At 42.1% G+C, this 13,779-nt stretch overlaps 1 protein-coding gene across 1 annotated transcript in view; it reads left to right on the top strand.

The window, feature by feature from the left end:
* LHFPL3 (LHFPL tetraspan subfamily member 3) overlaps positions 1-7,528 on the top strand; it is a 419,136-nt gene extending 411,608 nt beyond the window's left edge. Inside the window, exon 3 of the mRNA XM_047094537.1 lies at positions 7,380-7,528. Within this exon, the coding sequence (XP_046950493.1) occupies positions 7,380-7,528 (149 nt within the window). The remainder of the gene's footprint in view (positions 1-7,379) is intronic.
* Positions 7,529-13,779: the final 6,251 nt, after the last annotated feature.

Raw genomic sequence — 13,779 nt, 5'->3', positions numbered from 1 at the left:
TGTTTTATCTTTAGGTAACTTTTAATTTTAAGACTTTGGACTTACATTGGCACCTTCAGTTGGGTGGCTGCTGTTTGTAGTTCCCATTTCTGATTGGAAACTAAATCCATCCTTCAATTAGGAAATGTAGCTTACTGTTTCAGGTAGTGGCTCTTGAGTGCTTCAGCGGGCCTCAAATCGAGGTATAGATTCGTATCTACAGGATACTACAGGAGGTAATGACAGTGTAGCAAGCTTTATATTTAGACCATCACTGATGATGCTTGTAAACTATGAACTATACAGAAAGAAAATCAAGCGGTCTGGGGAAGCAGTCATCCTTGAGTTCTTTATCTCCCTGATTTATGGGCAGAACACGCACTAGTTTATTTGGTGTTAGCAAAAATGTTCTAAACACAAAAATCTTGCACAAGGGAGCGGTGCTTTCTAAAAACACAATTATTCCCTCTCATGGTTGTCCTTTCTAGATTTAAAGGATGATGTACCTCATAATGCATGTTACAGATTTAAAGTGCTTTCACAAGTGCTTATTGATTTGGAGTCCTTGTCCGTTGTTGTCTTTGTGATTTGGTGCATGTATACAGGTCTCTGTCCAGTTAGCTTCACCTCAAAGCGAATAATAAGGATAGCTCAATGTCAGAATAAGTTGCCTTTCCCTAAAGGGTGACTTAAAGAAAACATCATTTTGTTCTGCAAATGCTTGATTTCTACCACCACGTAATTATGGACTGAGTGCTATTTATTCACTGTACAATTTGAAGTTATACTGAGGGGCGCCTGGGTGACTCAGTTGGTTGAGCATCTGACTTGGGCTCAGGCCATGATTTCATGGTTTGTGAGTTGGAGCCCCGCATCAGGCTCACTACCGTCAACACAGCCCATTTCCGATTCTCTGTCTCCTTCTCTCTCTGCCCGTCCCATGCTAGTGCTCTCTCGAAAAAAATAAATAAATATTTAAAGTTGTACCAAGAACCTTTAAACTTTTCAGACATCTGTTGACCCCAAATAAGGAAATGAAGAAAAATTTAAAAAATAAAATAATCAGGAAGATTTTTCACTTGGCAATGGAGAACTGTCAGTTCTATCCACACAAATGAGTGACAATTCTGAATTCATGCTTCGGAAGGTAACAGCTAGGATTAGAGGGTAACTCTCAACAGTTTTCAAAGTGGGTCTTTTCTTTCACTGGAATTGGTTCCATGTTGATATCTGATCCCTTCTGTCTAGGTTTTCATTTTTAAAAGGCATCTTTTCCACTCCAACGCCTTGGTAAGTGTTGATGGAGAAGGAAGTCAAAAGAGGCCAGTATAAGGTTTAAGGAGTCTCTGTGCATGATTGTTCTGTGTGCATTATCTTCATTTGCTTGTATCACATTTACCTGTGTCCATAGTTCCTTCCATCTGGTTCTGAAGGACCCAGATCAGTAGCAGTTCCCCTGCATGAACTCCGATCCAGTAAAGTAGCCGAGAGCATCGGGCCATACTGAGGAACGTGTCAGTTGTACCACATTCTTACACACAATCAGAATTCTTTTATCTGAATCCTGAGAATGTATCAACAGCTCTACTGTGTAGACATTTCAGATTCTCATACGATAGGATCTGTATAAAATCAAACTCAGATTACAGAAAATGTAATCAGACCTGCATGTTTCTTAGAAATGGTAAAAGATTTATGGTTGCTGTGCAAAATAGCTTTTATTGTTTGGTATTATTTAAACACGTATTCAGTGTTGAAACTTGCAGACTTAGGGAGACCAGTCGATGATTGTGTATGTGTGCATATAAACAATTTCACTAAACAGTAGTTTACTTGCTTTCTAGTGTATGCAATAAGCAAAACTAAATACCATCAGTGTTACTTTCTATAAATCTTAATGGAGGAGAGATCTGATGAGAATAATTTGTAAATATGAAATTATATTTGAATAAGTGCTTTTACAATTTGCATGGCTACATTAATATACCTTTTCACTTACTAAAACTATGTTTTCACTATTCTTCCTCTGTCCTTTGGTAGTTGAGTCCTCCTTTGGATTCCAGGGCAATGCAAAGAGACAGAGGCCAGTCGAGCTTACGGAATTTTAGAAGAATTTACTAATTCCCTAATGGCTTGTGGTATCCTAAAAGCAGACAATACCATATCTCAAGTCTTGGCTCAAAAGAATAAAGCATTCATATGTTCTGATATACATTATATTACTCTACACACCAATACATTTTACAGTCTTCTTCCAGTTTCATGGTCTGCTGTTCATCCTAACAGCCTACATCCTATAATAAGTAGCAAGAGTACTATACAGAGGATAAACCTACAAGAGGAGCATATGCACCCATTTTAAACAAGTTTGTCCTGAGCAGTCTCATGATAGGATCATCTTCTTTTTGTGGTTTTTATAATGAATGTAGCAACACGCTTCTGTGTTTATCTGGAAAAGCCACAAAAGGGGTCCAGGTTTTCCATGTATTGCTACAGTAAGGATATTGCTTAGATCCATGAATCCTTCCTAACAACCTCCCCAATGGATAAAACAAGAATCACTGTTATGTAAATTGTAGACTATATCAAAAAAGGGAAGAGAACTCCATTCTAATTGTTGAACTGTGTTCCATTCACAGATTCCTTAAGGGAATATAGGACACTACTGAGCCATAAATTAACCATCACAAAGTACTGTTCAAAGGGAAAACAAGGGGAAGGTACATAGGTGAGCTTTCTACCTCGATAAACCACCGCCTCCTAAAATAAATGTCCAGGAGTGCCTGGGTGGCTCAGGCGGTTGAGTGTCCTACTCTTGATTTCACCTCAGGTCCTGATCCCAGGGTCATGGGATTGAGCCCCGCATCAGGCTCTGCACTAAGTGTGGAACCTACTTAAGATTCTCTCTCCTCTTCTCTCCCCTGCTCCTGCTTGCTCTCTCTCTAATTAATTAACTTTCCAGGGAACTCACCCCAATCCCATTAGAGTGTATGTCACCCTTCAGTACCACCTACAAATATTTCTTAAGCCTTTTCCAGGAATGCAACAATAATTTGAAAGTGGTCCCAGCTGAAGTTTGCCACATTGTAAAATGGCAAGATTGGAATAAGGGAGTTTCCACGGAATTTCAACCAGCAACTTTGAAGAATCCAAAGGTTACCTCAGCAGGAGCTTCTCTGAGAGAGAAAGTGAATCATCTATGTTGCATCATCAAAGTCCCACAATATTTTCTCATGGAAAAAAAAATCAAAAAACAAAAAACTTCACTGAAAAACAGAAGCAAAAACTATTTTAAATACGTAACTAACTTCTGCAGGAGTTAGCACTTACAAGAAAATTCGACTGTGAATTTGAGAAGCCAGCCCCGCAGGCTGTATGCCATCCCCGGCTCTGGGGATAAGAGCAGGTGGGCAGGTGTTCGTTATTGTTTGGGAGCTCGACAGCATGATTTCTAAATGAGCCAACAACAGGAGGCATTTCACCTTGATATGCCGCCTAATTACGTATTTTAACACACTGAACTGTGAAGTCAATTTAATTATGTAAAATTAAAGTTTCATCCAGATAAAAAGGATTTGAAATGAAAGCTTCATTTCCAATTTCTTTCATTAATTGTGAAAGGATAAATAATTACATTTTCCAGAACTCTCGTGCCACAAATAGCTCGTTCCTTGTGAGATGCTGTTCATAAAGAGCCATGTTTCGGAGTTTGTGTGTATGGTCTTTGGAATTGCTTATCAGATAATTGAGTCCTCTCATGAACAGTTTTAAAGTCATTCTGTCTTCTAGCACTTACACTGCAAATGAGAAAATATGATTATCCATTAAGAGGTGACTCTAGCTACCATTTATTAAGTGGCTTAAGCTCTTTTTAATGCTATAATAGGTGGAGTTAAATTCATTTTACTCAAGTAACTAATTGAGAAGCCCTTCGGTATTTTGATTTAAGGTGCCATGGCATGCCATGCCACAGCCCCACTGTGAGTGGCAGCGTGGGGGAGTGAGGAGAGCGTGCACTGCCTGGAGCCAGTGTGGGCTCTCACATTACCTGAGCGCCCTGCCCCCAGATCTTGATAGTTGCAGAATTAAACTTTCTCATCTATGCAGTGAGGGCTTGTCTAAATGGCACCGGAGGTTTCTTCCAGCTCTAATTCTGGAGACACTTTCAGAAATGTTCCTTGAAGTTGCTCTAAGGGCAGTAAGAGCTCGTGCCCTCAGAGCAGTGAATACACTAACGGCTCTTAGGAACTTGTTAGCAACAGAAGAGTAAGAGAAGGGAAAGATGAGGTCAACGGGAGGGAGCTCTAGGCTGCCCTGAACAGCACTGTCATGGCCCCATCATTCACACCACCAAGTGGAAGGAGTCAGGTTTAGAAATTCTGGTCCGGGGCACAAGAGCCTGCTGGCCTCACTAATTACCATGTTATGTGGCGTCCATGTGGACACCTCGACAGTGGACAGAACCCCAGATCAGAGAGGAAAACTTTGTTTCTGGTCTCAACTCCAGCACACAAGAGTCATTATGGCTTTAAGGAAGTCCCTAACATCCCAGAGCCTCAGTTTCCCCTTTTCTAAAATGAGAAGGATACTACCCAGGTCTGCCTCCTGCATTGGGTTGAGAGAGTCCAATGAAAGCATGTGTATGAAAACAGTTTATAATCAATATCTAGATAAGCTTTACTAGTTACTAATTTTTCCCATATGATATTTGATCTTTGCAGTAATGCTGTGAGAAAGCTATCATCATTCTACTTCTACACATCAGACACTGCAGCTCAGAAAAGTTAAACATTTTGTCTAAATTTTCATGGCTGTGAAGGAATGAATCCAGGGCTCAAACACAGTCGTTTTACTCAAACTTTCAAGTTTTTCTACCATACAAGATGTTGGGATAATTTCTTAAAATATGCCTATTCTGTTGCTTTCAACTTGACCAATGAGCCCTGTACAACTAAAGAGTTTAGTCTTATTTTCACTTGGTAGCTTTTAGATGATGTCACTTAATCAAGAATCTAATATACTTGAGAATAGACTATTCCTGTATTCCCGTTTTCATTGTTGTAAGGTATTTTTTTCATTCCTCTTTTGATTTCTTCTTTGACCCACGGATCGTTGGGTAGCCTGTTGTTTAGTTGCAAAAATGAGAAGTAGTCTTTGAAACTGATCCTCTTGGGGCACCTGGGTGGCTCAGCCGGTTGAGTGTCCGACTTTTGATTTCAGCTCAGGTCATGACCCCGAGGTTGTGGGATCAAGCCCCACATCAGGTTCTGTGCTGACAGCATGAGGCCTGCTTGGGATTCTCCCTCTCTGTGCCTGTTTATTGCTCAGGTTGTGTGTGCTCTCTTTCTCAAAAAAAAAAAAAAAAAAAAAAGTACATATCTCTAAAACTGATCCTCTTACTTGATTGTGTAACTTTATGAAAACCCAGAGAGGAAGATCAGGAAGCCGTGGCAAAAAGCACCGAGTGCTTTGAATTAAATCTTTAATAAGGTCACAGTGAACGATCTCTTTCCCAGTGGGGTTAGTGTTGAACAAACACAGTCATTAAAGCATTTCAGAGTATGTCTCTAAAACTGCCTGTATGCTGGCACTTTTGCAGAGGGGCTCGTTAATCTGACAGTTGGTGCAGACCTCGGAGGCCCTCCCAGAGTTGTTCTAAGTCCTTGCTGCTCCTGTTTCCTCCCACTCTCTCATAAACTCACTCCATTCAGGTTTTCACCCCCAGCATTTTCCTGCCACTGTCTTATGAAGGTCACTCCCAGGTGCTAAATTTCACAGTCCGTTTTCAATTCTTACATTGCCTTTTCACAGTTGACTGCAGTGAGCCATCCTGGAACTCCTTCATTGGCTCCCAGGAGCTGCCCTTGCCCAGATTCCCTTCTCCCTCTCTGGGCTCTTTCTGTGGAGCCTCCTATGCTGCCTCCTCCCTATCTCTGCCTTCTTTCCACCTGCACTTGTTTTGTAGATTATCTCCTTGGGCACCATGGCTTTCAGAAACCTCTGCACACTAATGACACCCCAAGTTTAAATACCTCCACCTCTCCAATGAAGTCTGGTCTCCTATGCCCTGTTGCCTACTTGATACCCTTTCTCAATATCTAATTAGCACCACAAAGTTTGAAACTGATCCTCATAGGGCACCTGGGTGGCTCAGTAGGTTGAGTGTCCAACTCTTGATTTCAGCTCAGGTCCTGACCCCAGGGTTGTGGGATCGAGCCCCACGTTGGGTTCTGCGCTGACAGCGTGGGGCCTGCTGAGCTCCTGATGTTTCTTTCCCACAAAGCTGCCACCTCGCACAGTCCTCCTCATCTCAGTTAATGGCAGCTTTATCCTTCCATCTGCTCAGGCCAAAACTTCGATCATTCTGGACCCCTTTCTTTCACAAGAGCCCATCCAAAACTCATGTCTGCTTTACCTGCAAAATATAGCCAGAGTCCACCGACTTCTCAGCCTCCTCGTGGCTGCCATCCAGGTTCAGGCCATCATTGCAAGACACCCCTACACGGTTTCACTGATTCCAGCTGTGCCCCCTTTCGGTCTGATCTCAGCAGAGCACCCATGTGATCCTGTTAAAGGGTAAGTCTGACCATGCCATTCCTCAGCTGCACACCCTCCAGTGACTACATGACCTGACTCAGAGTGATAGCCAGAGTCCTTGAGTACCGCCTACAAGACCATGCACAGCTGCCTCCATCTTTGCGCTCTGACCTCCTCCCTGTTTTTTTCCCTCATTTCCTGTGCTCTGGATGCACTGGCTTCCTTACTATTTCTCAAACACACCAGGGGCAGTCCCATCTCAGGGCCTCTTGTGTTTGGTGTCCTGTCTGCCTGAGATGTTCTTCCTCCAAACCATATAGTTTGCTTCTTCACTTCCTTCAGGTTTTACCCAAATATCACCTTCTCCCTGGCCAACCTCTCTAGAGTTTCACATACCCGTGTACTTCAGCTAACCCGCTAAGTAGTTTACCTCTTTTTTTGTTGTTAATCGTCGTCCTCCAGAAAAGTTCCACCAGAGCTTTTTGTCTCTTTCGTTCACAGCTGTAACCCTGGTACCTAGAATAATGCCTGGCATATGTGGGCACTCAATAATTATGCATTGCATGAGTAAATGATTGAATGAAAGAATGAGTCTATTCTGATCTTTCTCTTTCATGAGAAGGTCATTCCATTGTTGCACAGATCTTAACCTCAGAGAGTTTTGGTTTTGGTTAGGTTGAAATACACCCCCTTGTAATGTCTACCCATTGGTATTCCCTCTTATACTTTAAGCTACTGACTTCTTTAGAGTTAACATGTCTGTAATGGCTAAAGTTACACATTTGCCAAAGGGCATAGTTCCCCATGTCTTGTTGGGCATCTGGAGATGCCTGTGTTGTCACTGCTGTCCACTACCCACCCAGGGCCCCAGGGCAGAGGGCCACCGCCGGTGGGAAGAAGAGAGGGAAGACATCCGGAAGTGTGGTGGAAGGAAGAGACTTCTACAGGAGTCACTCATGGATATGTTGCTGGAGATTGTCTCCTTCGGTTTACCCTCCATGCCTGGTGGTAACTTGGAGAAAATCTGAGCTTATGAGATTGACTCTAGTCCATTCAACAAGTACACACTGAGGTCATAAATGTACCATGGTGTGCTCGAAGAGGGAGCTCTCTCTTTGATCAGTACCTAACCTCAGATGATACCCTCAAAATCAGCATCTTCCTCCCAGCCTTCCCCAATTAGTGGACTTGTAAGCAGAATTAGTTTATGAATTAGAGGCCACAGGTAATGCTGACTTTGAATGGCAGTCACATGCTCCATTATTATCCACTATACTCGAATAGCCAAAATAATTGTAATGTTATAATGATCTTTTCAGTCCCTGAGAAGGGATCTCTGGGTAAATATTAGAAGAAAGGTGGTAGGGGAAGGAATAGAAAAAAATATACAATAGAAAATGACTCTGTTATATAACAGAGCCATGGTGTCCAAGATTTAACCTTCCCAATAAATTTTCAATGTTCTGGCATAACTTTAAATGAAGTCTTATAATTAAGTCAAAACTTATCAGCTTCACCCTCCCACCCCTTGCCTCCTCCCTTTTAACAGTAACATTATAAGAGTTGAAAACACAGAGAATCGTGACCTTCAGAGACATAGCCCAGGTTTAAGGATCGTATTTTTTTTTCTAAATTACAGATCTGTGGCAAATTTCTTTTTCTTCTATAAGACTGGGTCTAATTTCAGATCTATATACTCTGGATAGGTTCAATAGGCACCTCAGCATTTGAAGTTAATTAGTGATCAATTATCTCTATCTAAATCTGTTTTTATTTTAACATGTAATACAGACTTTTTAAAGTAAACTGGTTTTATTTCAGGGCAAATCTGTTGTGGGTTTTTGTTTTTTTTTTTTTTTTTTTTTTTTTTGAGTATTTATTTTGATAGTGAGTGAGAGCATGAGCAGGGGAGGGGAGAAGAGGGAGAGAATCCCAAGCAGGCTCTGCACCATCAGTGCAGAGCCCAATGTGAGGCTGGAACTCACAAACTGTGAAATCATGAACTGAGCAGAAATCAAGAGTTGCTCACTGAACTGAGCCATCCAGGCTCCCCACAAATCTGTTGTTTAGAATCCATTGATCTATACTTGTAAACCACAAATATACTTCTGAAAATTTTTTCTCCAGCATAAATATACTAAAAGTAGTTTATCTTCTTCTTGTTTTTGTAGTTTCCCAACCTTGAACCCCTCTATTCCTATCCATCCTGAAGCATCTGGTTCTTTTCCATATGCCCTACCGGAGAAGAACAGGTACCAAGTGAAACGTTAGTGGTCTTGACATAATTCTAGTTGAATTTCCTTGGGCCTCAGCCTCCCTACTCAGATTTGTTTTTTAAGGTACATAACAATTTTTTAGCAGAGTGGACATTTGTATTCTTGCTACATGTTCAGTGATGCCATTGTAAGGTCAAAGAACACAGTGAAAATGTAACCTGTCACTTGTCCCTCATAAAGGAGAAACATAGTTGTTCTTAACATCTGGTGGAGTAAGAACACGGCACCAAGAAAACTCTGCTGAGGTAAATACATGTTGAGACTACTTGCAGAATAGATGTTGCCTCTGTAATGCTCCACAAAATATAACTGCCCAAACCGTACAAATTTCATTTTTTTAATTCTGTCTTAAGAACAAGGGCTATGTCTTATTTATCTGTTATCTCTGGTATCCGAGTTCCTGGGACATAGTAAGTGCTTAATTTCAGCACTTCTTATTTTCATTGATTCAGTTTGATGACAAAATGTGTAAATGTTTAAGAATGGCCCCAACTTGGGCACCTGGGTGGCTCAGTCAGTTAAGTGTCCGGCTTCAGCTCAGGTCATGATCTCGCAGTTCCTGAGTTCGAGCTCTGCATTGGGCTCTGTGCTGACCGTGCAGAACCTGCTTGGGAGTCTCACTCTCTGCCCCTCCCCCACTTGCGTGCACTCTTTCAAAATAAATAAACTTCAAAAGTCCCCACTTCACATATCTTCTGTACTTGAAGGAATCTGTCCCTTCATTGATTGCAAAGGAAATAAATTTGTCTACACATTATACACAGATACCTATTTTAAAAGAAACAAGGAGTAGCAGTATGTTAGAATGACATATTATAACTGCCGCTTCAGGCAAATTACTGCACCTCTTTCAGCCTTATTTCAACAGCCACAAAAACGTCCTGTGCATTTACTGTGTGCCAAGTCATGGCCAAAACTACGGCATTCAACTCACTATGGCATGTATGGCATGCCTCATGCATGTCAAGCCAAGTGATGGACACCGGGAGCTCAGAAATGAGTGGCAGAGGCTTTGCCCTAAGTCTCTTTGAGGAGGACACTTAGCGTTAGGTACGAGGTTATGTTTCTGAGGCCCAATCCGTTCTGATATCCATGGCTTCGTGTCGTCGGTGCCACCTGTGCAGAAATGAGTGCGAGCCCCTGCCTGACAGCCAACTCACTCCGGCACCAGTGAGAGCTGATGCGGTAATAAGCAGAAACCATTTCCCAAGGACGGTTTGACATACAAGGCTTCATCCACGGAGAGGCTTAGAAAACTCAGCTGTGGAAAACATCAGCGAGGCTACTAGTATTAAATAAACAAAGGAGGACAACTTTGAAGAAATGAAAACAACTATGAAGAAATGAACAACTATGAAGAAATGAAAAATGTGATCGAGGTGAAGCAGGGACAAGAAAGATGGGAGAGATCTCTTCTCGCTAAAGCATAAATTTTAGAGCAGCCTATTTAAAATCTAAACTCCAGAAATGGCTTTGGGGGAAAGGTCACTCATAACGGCTAACATCATCACTCTTGAACTACGTCTTTACAGTCTGTCAGCCAGCTGGTCCTCGGCAAGTGCTGTATTTATGCATTTCACTGACGTTTTCTTCCTGCTTGGCTGCACACGTAATCTGGGCCTCGCATTTAACGGGGAGAAAATCAGTTTGGCCCGAGAAGATATCATCTCCCTAACTCAACTTGACCATGTCACCTTTGATGATGCACCTGGAATAATCAGGAGGTGAAATGGGAATTCTGGCAGCTCCCCAGTAATGCTGTCTGCAAGTTCATATGCTGTCAAAGTCCACAAGATGAGAGTGACAATGTTGTCAAGAGATCTGGAGGGCAGAATTCAACCAGGGAGAAAAGCAGTGGTGGTGTTAGTGTTAGCCACCCCGACGTGTTCTGACAGAGACACCTGACGGGCTGGTGAAAAGCACAGGCAAGGGCAGCTGGAGACTGCCCATCACGGTGGCAGGTGAGTCTGCAACACTCACTGAAGGAGAGCCCTCATAAGGGGCAGCTTCTCCGGAGGGAATCTAAAAGACCTCTCCCTTGTCCCAGAGAAGGTGACAAGCCCAGAAGTCACATGAGCCAGCTCCATCTGTTGGCCTAATAGTTCTTCCCCAGAGGCTGGCTATTTGGTGCCAATGTGTACAATGAACCAGATGTTCTCTGATGGTTCAGGTAGTAGAAATGCAATGGTTTGGGAGCTCTCTGGGAGCTTTGTTTCTAATTCACCCACACAGAAGAAAAGGAAAAAAAACCTTTCCTGCTCTCGGCAGGGGAGCCCCAAAGATCAGGTGTAGATCGATGAAGTTGTCTTAAAGTCCCCTTTTTTAGGAAAATCTTCTAAAACCATAAGCAACTGGGTTTTTTTTTTCCTGTTTCTGGCTATTGTTATTCTTATGAATTTTTAAAAAATATTTATCCATTTTGCGAGAGAGAACACAAGCAGGGGAAGGGCAGAGAGAGAGGGAGAGAATCTCAAGCAGGCTCTGCATGGTCAGCACAGAGCCCAATGTGGGGCTCGAATTCATGAATCATGAGATGATGACCTGAGCTGAAACCAAGAGTCAGATGCTTAATCAACTGAGCCACCCGTCCCCCTCTTATGAATTTTTTTTTAATTTGAGTACAGTTGACACACAATGTCATGTTAGTTTCAGGTGTACAGCATAGTGATTTGACATGTCCATACATTATGCTATGCTCACCACAAGTGTAATGACTGTCACTGTATATGCCATTGACTATACCATTGCCTATATTCCCAATGCTGTGCCTTTTATGCCCGTGACATTCATCCCATGACCGGAAGCAACTGTTTCGATGTTTTATTTTTGTTTTGTCAGCTTAATGGTAGACTTTATCACTCTTCAGATGTTGGGTGATAATGACCTGTTGGAGATATCTGTTGGGGATCAAGTTAAAGGAACGTTGAACGACAATCACAGAGTGAGGACAATTAGAGCCAGAAATCTGGTTCTGTACGATCATCTAGTGAGATTTGAAGAATTCACAAGTGCTTGGGTCCCACCCCAGAGATTCTAGTTCATTTGGCATGAGGTGGGTCCAGGTGTGAAAACTGCTTAGGAAGTTCTAACACACAGCTGAGGTTAAGGACCAATGGGTTCATCCAACACCCGGCTTTTACAGATAAAGAAGCAAGGCCCAGAAAGGGAAGGTAAAGTTTGAATTATTATCATTAGAAATCAGCAGGTAACCCAAGACAGTAATCCAGTCCCATTCTGTAATAGGCTAAATCATCATCTGATTTAGTTCCACTGCTGCCTGTTTTGGAGATAGAGCCCTCTTCTAGCCCTGAGAAATTGATTTGTGCCGCCTACAAGCTCTGTGAACTTGGGCAAACCTCTAAGCCTCGGTGTCCCCACTGTAAAGACATTAATAGCAACTGCCTTGTAGAGATTTTGTGAAAATAAGATAATGCGTGTAAACTGTCACAATCTCTGACACATGTCAACTGTGGTGGTTTTCAGAGCTTTGAGTCTACTTGACAAACATATATAGTGCGTATTCTATCCCATGTTCATGCAGTGAAAGCACGTGCCCTAACCACCTTTCCCTGCCCTTTGTTCCTGCAACTCAGTGTTGGCATAATCAAGGCCTTGTTAAGATCTAGAGATTGCTTCCTCCATGTGCCAAAATTTGAATTTTTCATCTGATAGCTTTGTGAATGCTTTTAATAAGACTGATGAGGGTTAATCAGTGGGTTGGTTGGGGCTTTTGTTTTGTTTGTAACCTTCCTACATATGCCTCTATCTTGGGATGAGTTGAGTGGGGAGCTTATTCCCTAATATTTGCTGCCCAGAGAGCTCACACTGTAGAGCTGGCTGTATAAATTCAGTGACAGTCACCAGTGAGAGCCCGTGGCTCCCTGATGGAAATGTCACTTGCTCCTTACAATGTTACCTATTTTCAACCTGGCTAAGAATTATTCCATGGCTACATTGCTGGACAGTTGAAGGACAAACCCAATGCCTTCAACATGTCTGTGAGAGGTGTTTTTCAGAAGTGATGGAGGGAAGGGATCCCACCCTGGCAGAAGAAGCAATAAAGACAATCCCCTGAATGTAGGAGAATGTGATCACTTTAGTTCTTTCACAGAGCTATGAATATTTAGTGCCACTGGGTTAGCAGGTCCCTGTGTTTGGGTCAGAACTCATCTTTATTTCCCTCGTCATAAACATGGCAAATAATATCCACATATAAAACAAGCATAAGCAATAAACTTTTTATTTGAAGTTAAAATAAATTGTGAGGGACTCTTTCCTCATTATTCAAAAACCCATTTCTCCCTGGCTGTGTCTCCTGCCCTCTGTGAGGTGACCCCTTCCGTCACCAGCTCATTCACACATATTAGGTAACACCTATAGCAAGCTCTATCATTGTTATTATAATTCAAATAATAATAATTCTCAGATAGTAGCTGTCAGACTTCAATGAGTACAATATTTACCTGGGATGCTTATTTTAAATTTTGTTTAATGTTTATTTATTTTTGAGAGATAGAGAGACAGCGTGCAAGTGAGGGAGGGGCAGAAAGAGAGGGAGACAGAATCCAAAGCAGGTTCTGAGCTGTCCGCCCAGAGCCTGACCTGGGGCTCAAACTCACAAACTGTGAGATCATGACCTGAGTCAAAGTCAGATGCTTAACCAACTGATCCACCCAGGTACCCCTGGGATGCTTATTTTAAATGAAATGAAATTCTGGTATCTGGAATCTTTTAATTAACTTTAAAAAAAAAACCCCACAGTTTTAGGCTTATAGCAAAATTGAGAGAAAGTACAGAGTTCTCACATACGCTACCCCATACACACAGCCTCCCCTGCCAACAACCTCCCACATCATTGGGGTCCATTTGTTACAATCGATGAACCAACATTGACACCAAAGTCCATAGTTTAGTGTTCACTCTTTGTGTTGTACACTCTCTGGGCTTTGACAATTGGAATCTTTACTTTTAATAGATACATTCAAGT

The sequence above is a fragment of the Lynx rufus genome, unplaced genomic scaffold, assembly GCF_022079265.1.
Source record: "Lynx rufus isolate CCGP_SWC_20201006 ecotype Redwood Valley unplaced genomic scaffold, mLynRuf1.p SCAF_4, whole genome shotgun sequence".
Lineage (NCBI taxonomy): Eukaryota > Metazoa > Chordata > Mammalia > Carnivora > Felidae > Lynx > Lynx rufus.
The sequence above is the reverse complement of the archived record's forward strand: the minus strand, read 5'-3'. Positions and strand labels throughout refer to the sequence as shown.